Source organism: Chinchilla lanigera, unplaced genomic scaffold, assembly GCF_000276665.1.
Source record: "Chinchilla lanigera isolate Chin_1 unplaced genomic scaffold, ChiLan1.0 scaffold00051, whole genome shotgun sequence".
Classification (NCBI taxonomy): domain Eukaryota; kingdom Metazoa; phylum Chordata; class Mammalia; order Rodentia; family Chinchillidae; genus Chinchilla; species Chinchilla lanigera.
In genome coordinates, this window is record NW_004955452.1 from 5,810,281 (window position 1) to 5,824,101 (window position 13,821).

General features: G+C 43.4%; 1 protein-coding gene across 2 annotated transcripts in view; it reads left to right on the forward strand.

The window, feature by feature from the left end:
* Positions 1-772: 772 nt before the first annotated feature.
* The window catches only part of Dhdds (dehydrodolichyl diphosphate synthase subunit), a 33,940-nt gene continuing 20,891 nt past the window's right edge, over positions 773-13,821 (forward strand). Inside the window, exons 1-6 of one of the 2 annotated variants that reach the window (XM_005394858.2) lie at positions 773-932; positions 1,325-1,441; positions 4,321-4,437; positions 8,680-8,822; positions 12,023-12,139; positions 13,114-13,215. In XM_005394858.2, the coding sequence (XP_005394915.1) occupies positions 1,379-1,441; positions 4,321-4,437; positions 8,680-8,822; positions 12,023-12,139; positions 13,114-13,215 (542 nt within the window). In that variant the 5' untranslated portion in view covers positions 773-932; positions 1,325-1,378. The remainder of the gene's footprint in view (positions 933-1,324; positions 1,442-4,320; positions 4,438-8,679; positions 8,823-12,022; positions 12,140-13,113; positions 13,216-13,821) is intronic. The other variant, XM_013519674.1, reaches the window with a different exon arrangement.

A 13,821-nucleotide genomic window follows, 5' to 3' on the forward strand; every position in this document is an offset into this window, starting at 1 on the left:
TTACTTTAGAAGCCTTTATTTAGCGGTACTGGGATTGAACCTAGAAGTTATTCTTAGAGCACAGATGTTTTTGGCCCTCTCCCCCACGTCTGAGCGGCTTTAGGTGGCGCGGGGAAATCCGGAAGTCATAAAGTCTGGGGTGATACTCAAGAGCTCAAGATTGACCAGGGCTAGGGACTTCTTCCCAAGCGATTAAATCCGCCAGATAAAAGGCAATACTGTAAAAATACGAAGTTTAAAACTAAATCGTAGCGGGGCGCGGAGGCTGAGGCAGAAGAACTGCCATGAGTTACATAAGGGCGTTCAAGGCCAGCCTGCACTACATAGTGAGACCTTGTCTGAAAAACAAAACAAAAAGGCTAAACCGTAGCAACGCTCCTAAGTAAACCTAGTTCTACTTATTACAACTTCCAGCGGAAACCCGACTGGCTGAACGCCTTACCCCATTTCTCTGCTAAGTAATGTCAGCCGCCGAGAAACCACACAGCTTCTGACCATATTTTCCAGAGGGGTTCCTGCTCCCCCTACTGCGCTCGAGCTCGCCTTCCTCACCCAGATCCCCAGCCCAAGCTCTGGAGCGCGCTCACCGGCTCCCACTCGGTCACGTGAGCTCGGCTTTCCCGGTACCCCGCCCACACCTTGCCGGGAGCGTGCGCCAACAGACCCAGAGCGCTCCAGTTGCTTCCCAACCTCGCCCGCGGGCGCAGGCTGGGGCCCCGCCCACTGGGTGACGGAAGGGGCGTGGTCCAGCGGCCATGACGTGTTTTCCCAGCGCCACGTCGTGAGGAAGTGTCGACGCTCTGTAGCAGTTGAAATACGCCCGGCAGAACCACGCAGGTGCTGGATCCGAGCGGACCAGAGAGGTGACAGAGTGAGGAAAAAACTGCGGAAAGGATAAAAGTAAAATTAAGAATAACTAGCAAACCAATAAGGTATGAGGTCACGCGTGCAGCAGCTGAAGGGGTTAGTGACTGGGAATGCAGACTGAAGTGGTTTGGGTGGGAGATTGAGAGGGAAGAGACGGGGAATGCTCAAGAAGTAGGCGCTGTGATGTGGCAGGAAGGAGGCTTAGATGTTAAAGAGTCAGTACAGATGAGGAAGAAAAGAAAATGGAATCAAAATCCACTAAGAACGAGACAAAGGCTTTCTGTCCCAAAGGTACCTTTGGCTTGTACATCTCTGGGTGGTTAAAGATTGGCAGCTTCGACCAGTGTCTTTGGATTCTAGTGCTGGCTGTCCTCCAGAGTCCACGCGAATCTCTAGGAGTCAGGTGTAGCTTTTTGGAAGCACTGGTGATTTATTATTTTCCACTTTCTTTTCCAAGGTTATCTGGCTGGTATCTTGTTTAGGGGGGTGATTTACTGACGGGGCAAGAATTATGTCATGGATCAAGGAAGGAGAGCTATCACTTTGGGAGCGATTCTGTGCCAACGTCCTAAAGGTGAGCAGTCGCTCAGAGCACTAGTTGTCGTTTTTGGTCAGTTGGGTAATTTTTATCAAAACTTGTTTATTAAAGTTGAGCAGTCGTTGATGTTAAGTGGAATTTAGCAAAGGCACTAACCCTTAGAATTGTAACTTTCAGGACTAGGTTTCCGGTAAGTTATTGTTCCATCTGACATTTTCGAGCAGCTCAGGGTCTCCTAGCATCATTGGTAGCATAGACTGTTAGGGATTCCTTCTAGAAAACTGAAGTTTGTTTCCTTGGAACTTTCTTTTTTTTTTTTTTTTTTTGAGACAGGGTCTCGCTGTGCAGTTCACACTGGTCTGGAGCTCACTTTGTAGCCCAGGCTGGCCTCGAACTCACAATAATCCTCCTGCCTCAGCCTCCCGACCGCTGGAATTACAGGCGTGCGCCACTTCTGCCACCACTCCTGGATATTTCCTTGGAACTTTGACCCACTGTTATTATTCCAAGATAAAATAATCTTTCTTTGATGTGGCAGCACAGTAGTTAGCAATTTGGGCCCTGGAGGCAGCCAAGCATGGGGGAAAGTCCTATTATTTACTAAGTATCTGACTTTTAATAACTATAAAGTTAGTAGGAGGATAAATTAAACATACATATAAACCACTAATATCAAGCAGCCAGAGTGTCAAGCAGCTTTTATGGGGGGTGGGGAATTGTACCTAGGGCCTTGTGCATGCTAGGCAAGGGTTGTATTTCTGTTTTGTTTTTTGAAAAGGCTTTATGTGGGAGATAGTGGTTTTGATTCTATTTTTTTTTTCTGGTACCAGGAATTGAACTCATGACCTCAGGCTTGCCAGGCAAGCACTTGTGCTGCTGAGCTATACCCCCAGCCTTTTCTTTTTGGTCTTTTTGAGACAGGGTCTCACTATACAGTTCAGGCTGGCCTTGAGCTTACTTTTGTAGCCCAGGCTGTGCTCGAATTTGCAACGATCCTCCTGCCTCAGCCTCCCAAGGGCTGAGATTACAGGCATGTGCCACCACACCTGACATGTGGGAGATAAAAGTAAAAAATATTACAGAAGTATTGGGTAATTACTCAGTGATGAGTCCTTCCAAGTGAGGAAAGATATACTAAGGACTCAAGTTTTGCTATGGTAGGCAACCCAGAATTGCTCTCTTCCAGATAAGGAATTTTGTCTATCTCAAAAAATATCTTTGTTTTGAAATGGATCCTGAGATTGAATTTTTCTTTTTTATGAGACAGGTCTCCGTTTATCAGTGTGGCCTTGCACTCTTCGGCTCAAATGATCCTCCTATTTCAGCATCCCAAGTAGCTAATACTACAGATGTGTGCCACTGTGCTTCTCAATTTTTATAAAAATCCTGATATTTGGTTTCTTGGACAGTTAGAAAACTAGAACAATATTGGGTCCCAATTCCTTTGTGGCAGTGCTTGGCTAGAGCTGAGTGAGTGCCTTCTTTTTTCCTTTTTGGGGAGTGCGGGGGTGGCATCTAACGCCAGGGTCAAGCAATCCTGCTCAGATACCCAAGTAGCTTGCACTATAGGTGCATGCCACTGTTTCTGGCTTGATGCTTCTTTCATATGGAAGATGCCCCCTTCATTTGATTGTACTGTCAATCAGTATTCTTGCTTTCTCTTCTTGTTGGAGACTCACGAAACCAGGATGGTAGCACAGAGCATATTGGTGCTGGGTGTGGTGGCGCGTGTGTCATCCCAGCACTCAGAGGGCTGAGACAAGAGGATTGCTGCAAGTTTGTACTTGAGGCCAGCTTGTACTACATAGGGAAATTCAAGGCCAACCTGAACTGCATAGTGAGACCCTGTCTCAAAAAACCAAGGAGAAAAAAAGAGCATATTGTTAAAAGATGAACTCCAGCTGGGGATGGTGGTGCACACCTATAATACCAGTATTCAGAAGCTGAGGCAGAAGGATCACCACAAGTTCAAGGCTAGCCAGAGCTACATAGTGAGTTCAAGGCCAGTTTGAACTACATAGCAAGACCCTGTCTCAAAAAAATAAAAGAGGTAGGGGGAGAGAGAGAGAGGGAAAATTAGATGAACTCTGGACAGACAGACCTCAGTTTGAATCCTTGCTTTATTTATTTGTTTTGTCTTTTTGAGACAGGGTTTCACTGTGCAGTTCAGGCTGGCCTTGAGCTCACTTTGTAGTCCAGGGTGGTCTTGGACTTGGAACGATCCTCCTGCCTCAGCCTCCCAAGTGCTGGGATTACAGGCATGTGCCACCAAGCCTGGTTTGCTTTGTTTATTCTTTGTTTTTTTGTTTGTTTGTTTGTTTTGGTGCCGGGGATTGAACTCAGGACCTTGTGCTTGCCAGGCAGGCATTTGTGCCGCATCCCCAACCCTGCTTTGTTTATTCTTAAGGTGCATAACTGTAAGTCACTTGACCTCCTGAGACACAATTTTTTCACCTATAAATGAAGATAATACTATTTACATTATAGAGTTGTATGATAAGGGGAAATATAAAAAGCCTACCATAGTATTTGGCATGTAGTGGTGCTCATTAAACATAAATACAAATAAAATTCTTGCCGGGTATGGCTGCACATACCTGTAATCCCAGCACTTGAGAGGCTGAAGCAGAAGGACCCCCTTGAGTTTGAGACCGGCCTAGGTACATAGTGAGTTCAAGGCCAACCTGAACTATATAATGAGACCCTGCCTCAGAGAGAGAGACAGACAGACAGACAGAAAGAAAGAAAAGAAAGTCCTTAATACTGTTGTATTGAGCCAAAAGTTTAAAATACCCAAGTCCTTTTGTTAGAGTTTTTATTCTATAGCTCTAACCTGTCAGCTTGGTATGTAGCACCCCGCTCCCTCATCCCTGGAGAATATGACTTAGCTTATTACTTATCTTCTTATTTCACAGGCAGGCCCAATGCCCAAACACATTGCGTTCATAATGGATGGGAACCGTCGCTATGCCAAAAAGTGCCAGGTGGAGCGGCAAGAGGGCCACTCGCAGGGCTTCAACAAGTTGGCTGAGGTGGGTGTAAGGTGGCCGAATCTAAAGTGAACAATCTGTGGAGAACTGAATTTTTGGTTTTTGTTTTTTGTTTTTGTCTTTTTGAAACAGGGTCTCGCTGTGCAGTTCAGGCTGGCCTTGAGCTCACTTTGTAGCCCAGGCTGGTCTCGAACTCACAGTGATCCCCCTGCCTCAGCCTCCCGAGTGCTGGGATTACAGGCATGTGCCACCACACCTGGCGGAGAATTGAATTATGGCTAGAAAATGAGGCCCTGAGTTTGCTGTGGTTTGAAAAGTTTTTAGTACTCTTTCTCTGTTTTATTGCTTGCTTGCTGAGTATTGATGTTATGTTGACATTAATAAAAAAAAAAAAAATTGTCCAGTGAATCATCACAAAATGTTAGCCACCTCCTATTACCTTAATAAATTATTAATTATTCTGTACCTCATTCAGTGGGTATATAGTATGTCCTACATAACAACATTTATAGGATTGCCTTGATAGTTCAAATAACTTCGTTTGACATTCTGACAGTTGTTTTTCTAAGTTAATCTATATCCTTTTTAACTATAAATGTTATCATGGGGGCCAGGCATGGGGGTGCACGCCTGTAATCCCAGAACTGGAGAGGATGAGGCAGCAGGATCATTGCAAGTTCAAGTCCAGCCTGGGCTACAAAGTGAGCTCAAGGCCAGCCTGAACTGCATAGTGAGACCCTGTCTCAAAAAAAAAAAGGAAAAATAAATAAATTTTGTCATAGGTATCTGATATAATGTTTAGCAGTTTAACTGTTATGGGATATTATAAATACATGTGATAAATAGTGCCAATTTTTAAAAGTGCTGATTTAAGATAAATTTTTTTTTTTTTTTTAGTTAGTATATGTTTGTAGTAGGGTAAATTTTTAGAAGTGACATTTCTGGAGCAAAGGTTGGGTGCCTACTCGTCCTACTTTGCCAAGGCTGAGGAGTTTCTCAGGATGCCTTTCAGTGCTAAGCTAGGGAAAGTCCTAGGTCAAATGGGACATTAGTCTTCATAAAAGTCATGAACATTTGATGATTTCAGTGCATATTGGATATTGGGAAACATTACATTTAACAATGGGAATGGAATACAAAAAGCCTTGATGAAGCTTTTATTTTTCTCCTAGTACTAGGGATTAAACCCAGGGCACTGAACTATATCCCAGCTGTTTGTTCATTTGTTTATTATTTGTGGACATGGTCTTGCTAAATCACTTAAACTGCCTGTGGTGGGTTTGAATTTGTGATCCCACTGCCTCATCCTCCCAGAATGCTGAAATTATAGGCTTATACCAAGACACCCAGTTTAAACTAACTTTTCTTTTGGTGCTGGAAATTGAGTCCAGGCCCTCATATGTGCTAATATGAGCCTCTTGGCTCATTCTTCCAAGAGCTGCACCCCTACCCCTTTATGCAAATAACTTTTAGAAGAATGGAAATAAAGTCTGTAGCCTTTAGGCACAAGAACATGTCCTGAGGGCTGGGGATATAGCTCAGTGGCACAAGCGCCTGCCTGGCAAAGTGCAATGTCCTGAGTTCGATTCCCAGTACCCACATAAAAAAAAGATAATTTAGGGCTGAGGATATAGCTTAGCGGCCCAAGCGCCTTCCTGGCAAGTGCAAGGTCCTAAGTTTGATTCCTGGTACTAAAAAAAAAAAAAAAAAGAACATGCCCTGATTACATGGCAGTAATATTTTTTTACCTTAAGCAGTTGGCAGACAGCTTCTCTCTAGCACACTGTAGAAATCTTAGGTTTATTGACCTTTGGTTCTCTTTCGTAACTAAGAGGCAGTTTTGCCTAGAGTTTGGAAGCTTAGCCTCTGGAATCATTCAGAACTCACTGATATAAACAATGAGTTTTGTTTGTGTTTTTTGAGATGGGATCCTGCTAGCAGGACCTAGCAGTCTGACCTTGCTAGTTCAGGCTGGCCTTGAACTCACTAAGCTGGCCTCTAGCTTTCAGTGATCCTCCTGCGTCAGCCTCCGCTGAGTGCTGATATTAACAAGCATGTGCCGTACGTAATGCCTGTCTTGGACATAGTTCTTAATCTCTTTTAAGAAAAAGAACTCATTACCACTCTTGCCCTGCCACTTCCTGGCTGTGTGGCCTGTAGTAATTTATGCAGCTTTCTTTTGCCTCAGTTTCTTCATCTAATACAGTGTTAGCAACATGTATTTTACGAGATTAATGTGAAGATTAAGTAAGATAGCATGATAAAAAGCATTTGGTATAGGGCTTGACCTAAACAAAGTGCTAAAAAAAATTAAACTTTTGTTAGTAGCCATGGGTTCTGATCCAGATGAACCATTCAGAGAATCTGCCTTACAAGGGCTGTAGAATCTGAGCTTAGGCCAAGCATGGTGACATATACCTGTAATCTAATTACTTTAAGATGTTAAGGCCGGAATATCACAAGTTCAAAGCCAGGCTGGGCTGCATGGGGAATTCAGGGCAAGCCTGGACTACAAGCCTATCTCAAATAGTCTCACTCCCCTACAAAACAACCCTGTCTATTCCATGTGTCGGGTTCGTACAGGTGTTTTCCTAAGGTATTACTGGGTTTGTTTGCATGCGTATCTGTCTGGTAAGGGATTAGAGAGGTAGCTCTGAAGCTTTGGTTTCTTGGCTCTGTTTGAATGTCTTCTGTCCTCTGCCTTTAGTCTTCAGCTCCCCACCTCAACATTGTTATTCTCAGCTTCTCTACCTAATTCTCTACCTGATACTCTAGTACTACCTCTCAGTGGTACTAGGTTAGAGCAACCCCAAAGAACTGAGTATGAGTTTCTTACTTTTTTTTCAGAGTGGAACTGGGGATCAAACCCAAGGCCTCGCACATGCTAGGGAAGCTATCTACCACTGAGCTACACACCCAGCCCAGTTTTAAGGGAGCAGAGCGCCTACCTGGCAAGCGTGAGGTTCTGAGTTTGATTCCCGGTACCCACACACATAAAAAAAAATTAAGGTGAAGTATGATCTGTTTCATACAGTGATATATAGATTTGGGATTTGGGCATTTGCATTCATGTATCTAGCCTATGCCCATGTCAGGATACTAAACCATTTTCCACAGGTTCCTTTGTGCCCCTTCAAGGTCCATCCCTGTTCTGCCTCCTCCCCTCATCAAGCAAGCCCTGTTCTGATTTCTGTAACTGTAGATTTACTTTTCCTGTTCTAGAACTTCCTATAGTTAAATCATACAGTAGAATTACAGGCTTTTGGCATGATTCTTCAACTCTCAGAGCCTGTTTTATTATCTGTAAAGTAGACATGGAACCCATAATGCCACTTTTAAATGATTGAAAAATCAAGTGAAATAATATATTTGAAAAGGCAAATTTGACTGTAAATGCTACACAGCTGTCTGATCAAGTTATTGCTTTAATCAAGTTATTCTCAGCTTCAGCTTCTCAGCTTCTGTACCTAATGTCAGTGGTAGTAGGTTTTTTATTCTTATCACTCTTGAAACCAGGTATAGTTGGCACATGCCTGTAATCGCAGCACACAGGAGACTGAGGCAGGAAGATTACAAGTTGGAGGCTGGCCTGGGTTACATAGTGAGTTCAAGGCCTCCCTGAACTACACAGTGAGACCCTGTCTTAAAGAAGAAAAAAAACTGTCTGGCAAGCACAAGGTCGTGAGTTTGATCCCCGGTACCGCAAAACAGACAAACAAACAAATAAAAAAACTTACCAGCTTCTTAGTCTACCAGAATATTGCAGGGTTGCAGATGTAGCTCAGTGGCACGAGTGCCTGCCTGGCAAGCGCAAGGTCCTGAGTTTGATTTCCGGTACCAAAGTTAAAAAAAAAAAAGAACAGAATGATGCAGTTATGCTTTAATGATATCTTACAGTTTTATAATGCTTGTTGGCCACTTGGTGAGAGATGCGTTGTAATAAGGAGACTAGGGCCCTGGGAGAGTAAATGATTTGCCTACTGTTCCATAGCACGTCCATGATTTAATCAGGGGCTAGAACATAAGTCTTTATGTTCTTAGTGAAAAGTTCTTTCCTGCGAGTCACAATGGAATCAGTATAGTGTTGTTCACTAAAATCACATTTTGCACTTTCTGCCTATTTAATTGTTCGGATACAAGCACTGATGTAATCCTAGCTTTACCCAGGTTTGGGTATGAGAAAAGTCGGTTTTCCACCTCCAACTTTGAACAGGGTAAAAGAATCTCTTAATTCCATCCTACTCTCCTTGTACCCACCTGTTTGCTTGCTTTCTCCCCTCTCAGACTCTGCGCTGGTGTTTGAACCTGGGCATCCTCGAGGTGACGGTCTACGCATTCAGCATTGAGAACTTCAAACGTTCCAAGAATGAGGTGGACGGGATATTGGATCTGGCCCGAGAGAAGTTTACCTACTTGATGAAGGAACAGTAAGATGCTGTCCAAGGAGCAAATTTGTTCTTCCACCACCTCAGCCATTCTCTAGCCCTCACAGCTCTGTTATCTGGGGCGCATGTGAAGCATTCTAAGTCCCTTTAATTTTAGAACTCTTTGGCAAGTATTAGAAATGCAAGTCATTCATTCTTTGTTTTCTCTCTCTCTTTCCCTCTCCTCTCTCCCTGTCCATCTCCCCTCCTTTTCCTTCCCTATCCTCCCACCTTCCAGCACCAGAGATTGAATCCAAGGCCTCGCATGCTAGACAAGCCCTCTACCACTGTGCTACATCAACAAACCTTTGTTTTGTTTTGTTTTTGAAACAAGTTCTTGCTAACTTGCACAGGCTGGCCTCAAACTTGGGTCTTCCTGCCTCAGCCTTCTGAGTTGTTGGGATTACAAATCTGTGCCAGCACACCTGACTGACTGACTTCTTTCTGTCTTTTTTTGGTGGGGGGGTGCATATATTTGAGAATACTGAGGTATTTCACAGAATTTAAGTATAGCCAGCCTCAAACAAAAATAAAAGCCGGTATTAGTGAGAGTTTCCTTATCCATTTATTTCGTTCTCTCTCTACAGAGCAGCTTTCAGAGGAACAACCCACAACAAACTAAATCTCTTAATTGGCCCACCTCTGATCAAATTTCTACCCCAGAACCAATAAATTGTGGCCAGGGAAGTAGAGGGAAAGAAGAGGAAGTCATTTTCTATTGCACAAAGACTTACTGCACAGTTACTATGCTCCCCCTGCAGTATTGGGTAGGATGGGATGATGCATAAGAGACTCCGTGGGGAGGTATCAGTATCGTCCTTAGCTACAGCTGCAGTACCTTTCTTAGCTGTCATTGAGTGTAGGCTTAATATAGGGAGCAAAGCCAGAAATGGGCAAAAAAGAAGATAGATGGATATCATTTGCCTCAAATTGTAGAGCCTTCTTCTGTCAGAGCTGCCCAAAAGTGTTCTCTACAGCTGTTGGCTGCCCAGCTCCTACCTACACCACCACAACTAGGAAGATGAGAGAAGGGAGCCTCAAGTTCCACCAGAGAAGGGCCTGGAAGGACCCTCTGGGAAGCTGGTTCTGTCAGCTTTAATGGGTCAGGGTGGTAGGGAGGGTGGCCAGGCTTTCCTCTGTCCATAAGATGGTAAGATCCTGAGCCACAGACGTTGCCCCCTAGTTCCCAACAGAGCCTTGTGATACAGAGCTCACCCGCAGGTGACGGGACAGAAATGTGAGGAACACATTCAAGTGTTCAAATTCTTACCTTCTTAAAGTGTGCACTACTTTTTGCCAGGCCCCATATGCCAGGCCTTTAGCCTAAGATGTATTCCAATTTAACAGTCACATTATTTCATGAGAAACAAATATTAGCCCAAAATTAGAGAGAAAGAAAATAAAAGCCAGAGAAGTTAAGGCCTATGTCTTGATCATAAAGTAATCAAACAGGCAGAGCCATAGTGTCCGCTGGGCCTTTCTGGCTCCCAAGCTGACAGATTTGGAAGGTGGAAAGGGCAGGTAGAGACTGACCTCAGAGAGGCCAAGTGTTTATACAAGGTCAGTACATGGGTACTAAGTCTAGAATCTAGGGTCCATTCCTCCCACCCCCTCTATTAGGAATTCAACCCAGGGCTTAAATCACCTTTTAATTTTAATTTTGAGAAGGGTCTCACCTTGTTGCCAGGTACCACTCAAACTTGTGATCCTCCTGCCTCAGCCTTCTTGAGTGCTAGGGTTATAGATGTGCCTTTTTTACTCAGATTTTGCCTTGACTCAACGATACATTTGTATACTACAGCGCCAGTAGGGTCTCCAGCATCGGTGGTTAGATCTTCCTTCGCAACCTCTGAGGAAATGTGGTTGAAGGTTAAATATAATAAATAGGGTACATATGTGGCCTTCAGTTCTGGATGAGGGTCTTTGGGGACCTACCAGGGACCACCCCATCCCACATTAAATAACCACTTCCCAAGCATGAAGCATTCAGTTTCTCCATAGCACACAGTGTCCCCAGTTCAGAGAAGCTGGGTAATAGTGCAGTGTATTCATTCTCACTGTGTGCAGACTGGGAGTTAATGGTATGGAAGTGGTATAATATTGTGATTAAGAGGACAGGGTCTGTGGCCAGATTCCCCAGGTTTAAATCCTAGCTATCCATTTACCAGCTGCTTCAACAAATCACCTAATTTCCCTGTGCCTTGCTGTCCTCATTTGTTAAAATAATTACAGAATCTACTTCAAAAGATTTAACTAAGGATGGACTGTGCTAGAACATGTAAAGCACTTAGACTACTGTTTGGCACGTAGGAAACAATGTCTTTTTTTTGAGACATTGTCTCTGCAGTTCAGGCTGGCCTTGAGCTCACTTGTAACTCAGGCTGGTCTCCAACTTGCAAGGATCCTCCCCTCCCGAGTGCTGAGATTATAGGCGTGTGCCACCATACCTGGCCTAGGAAACATAATGTTAGCTGTTACTATTTTTCATATTTTGAGACAGGGTCTCAGGTTGGCCTTTGCCTTAAACTTTCTATGTAACCCAAGCTGACCTCTAACTCATGGCGGTTCTCTGGGCTCAGCCTCCCAAATGCTGGGATTACAATTGTGTACCACCATGGCTGGCTGTTAGCTGTCACTATCATCATTATGTTTCATCAGAACATAACAAAAATAATTAATAATATAACTCCTGCCTTTGAGCAGTTTGCTTGTCATAATGGGAAAGACCCCAGAATGTGTGGAATGCAGCCCAGCAGCAAGGACACTTGTGTGCTTTAATGTGTAGTTAAGAGCGTAGTGTTTTGTTACTGGTTTTGGTTTTTGAGACAGTCTCACTATGTAGCCCAGGGTGGCCTCATACACATGGCAGTCCTCCTGTCTCAGCCTCTCAAGTGCTGGGATTACACGCATGTACCACCACACCTGGCAAGAGCTTAGATTTTTCAAGGCAGACAGACCTGAGGTTCAGTCCAGACCCAGCATATGATGACAGTATGATCTTAGAGGTCACTATCTGACTGTCCTGGCCTATCTTGAGCTCAGTGTTATAGTAAACTTTTAGAGCTGTGACAGGGAACAGGGAAGTAACATGCATAATACAGTACCAGACACAGGAAAGCACTCAGAAACTGGTGGTTGATTATTATCTGAGCATCTTTCTCTCTCCATCTGTGTCCCAATACTGCTTTCATTTTCCTAACCAGGGAGAAGCTGCAGAAGTATGGGGTATGCATCCGGGTCCTGGGAGATCTGTATTTATTGCCCTTGGATCTCCAAGAATTGATTGCACAAGCTGTACGGGCCACTAAGAACTACAATAAGTAAGTTTCCAGATTTCCCTCTATCAATCTTGCACTCCTTGCTAGTTTTAGGGAGCCATTCTGAACTTTCCTTGATCTGCATTTTGTGTAATGGGCAATGAGGGACTTGTTTGGGGTACTTATAGACTTCTTCCTTTTTGCAGGGCAGACTAGAGCTCTTACTGCAGTACCATGTTATATCTGTGTTTACTCAAACATAGATACACTTTCTTGCCAAGTGTGGTGGTGCATACCGGTAATCCCAGCACTTGTAGGCTGAGGCTGGAGGATCACCATGAGTTGGAGGCCAGCCTGGAGTACATAGTGAGTTCAAGGCCAGGCTGAACTACATAGTGAGACCCTATCTCACAAAACCAAACCAAAACAAAGATCTAGACATACTTTCTCATCTTTTCCCCATCCCATCCCAAAGTTGTATACACATACACACACATGTATTTTTTTAACCTGACAAGAATTCAGATGAAAATGCCATAGCCATCTTTTTTTTTTTTTTTAAACAAATCCCCTAAGAAATTATTTTTCTCTCCCACTCCTTTAACCCGTGGACAGGATGACCTTGGAAGATCACACAAATGCAGAAAGGAATGGAATTCAGTAATCTAAATTTACCGGTGTGGCATTAGAACGTGATGTGTTTGACACTGGGTTTGTTTTGTGTCAGATCTCCTTTGTGCGTGCTGCTTCTCAGTGGACTCACATCCTCTGTAAGCCGGTTGACGGTAGAAAGGGAGAGGGTCAGGAGGACAATAAAAGCTGTTTGGTTCAGTGTTTGTCTTATTGTGAAATTAACAGCATATTTCTTCCAAAAGATCTTTGAAATAATAAAAAATTCATAATCTCATCTTCCAGAAGTATAAATAGTTAACATTTGGTGTGTACATCCTTCCAGGAAGGGGCTGCTCTGTAATCAGGGGCACTAGTCATCAGTCCCTGTGCCTGTCTGATAAACTCTTCTGTTCTTCCCTCCTCAGGTGTTTCCTGAATGTCTGCTTTGCATACACGTCCCGTCATGAAATCACCAGTGCTGTGAGAGAGATGGCCTGGGGAGTGCAGCAAGGCCTGCTGGAGCCCAGGTATCCTGTGTTGTTTCTTTTGGTCGTTGATAGGGGAAAAGGTATACAGCATCTATCACACCCCCACCTTGTGCCACGTACAAAGATAGTTTTTTCAGGAGTGCACTTTGTTGCTGGGAGACACTTTTAGATAGATCATGTTATAGTTTCACCAAAGATTAAGGTATTTTTCAAAAAAAGAAAAATTTTAATCATTACCAACAAAGTGGAACCCTGTTAATTAGAACTGGGAGGCGAATTATAAGTCATTTATTTGTTTTGTCTCTTTTATGTTATTATTAGTGTAACCTTTAGTAATAATACTGGTAAACTAATAATAGCAATAGCAAAATAATAGTAGCAAAAAATAACCTAGGAAGTGTGTTACATTCTGTATTTTATTATGTCATTATTGTGTGAGAGATTGAAGTCTTTTGTCCGTTTTATAGATGAGAAAACTGAGTGCATTGAATAACTTACCCAAGGTCATTCACTAGTAAGTGGCAGAGCAGGGCTCTTTCTTTCCTTCTTTCTTTCTTTCTTTCTTTCTTTCTTTCTTTCTTTCTTTCTTTCTTATGTATTTATTTATCAATCTGTCTGTCCAGCTATCTTTTTTTTTTTTTTTTT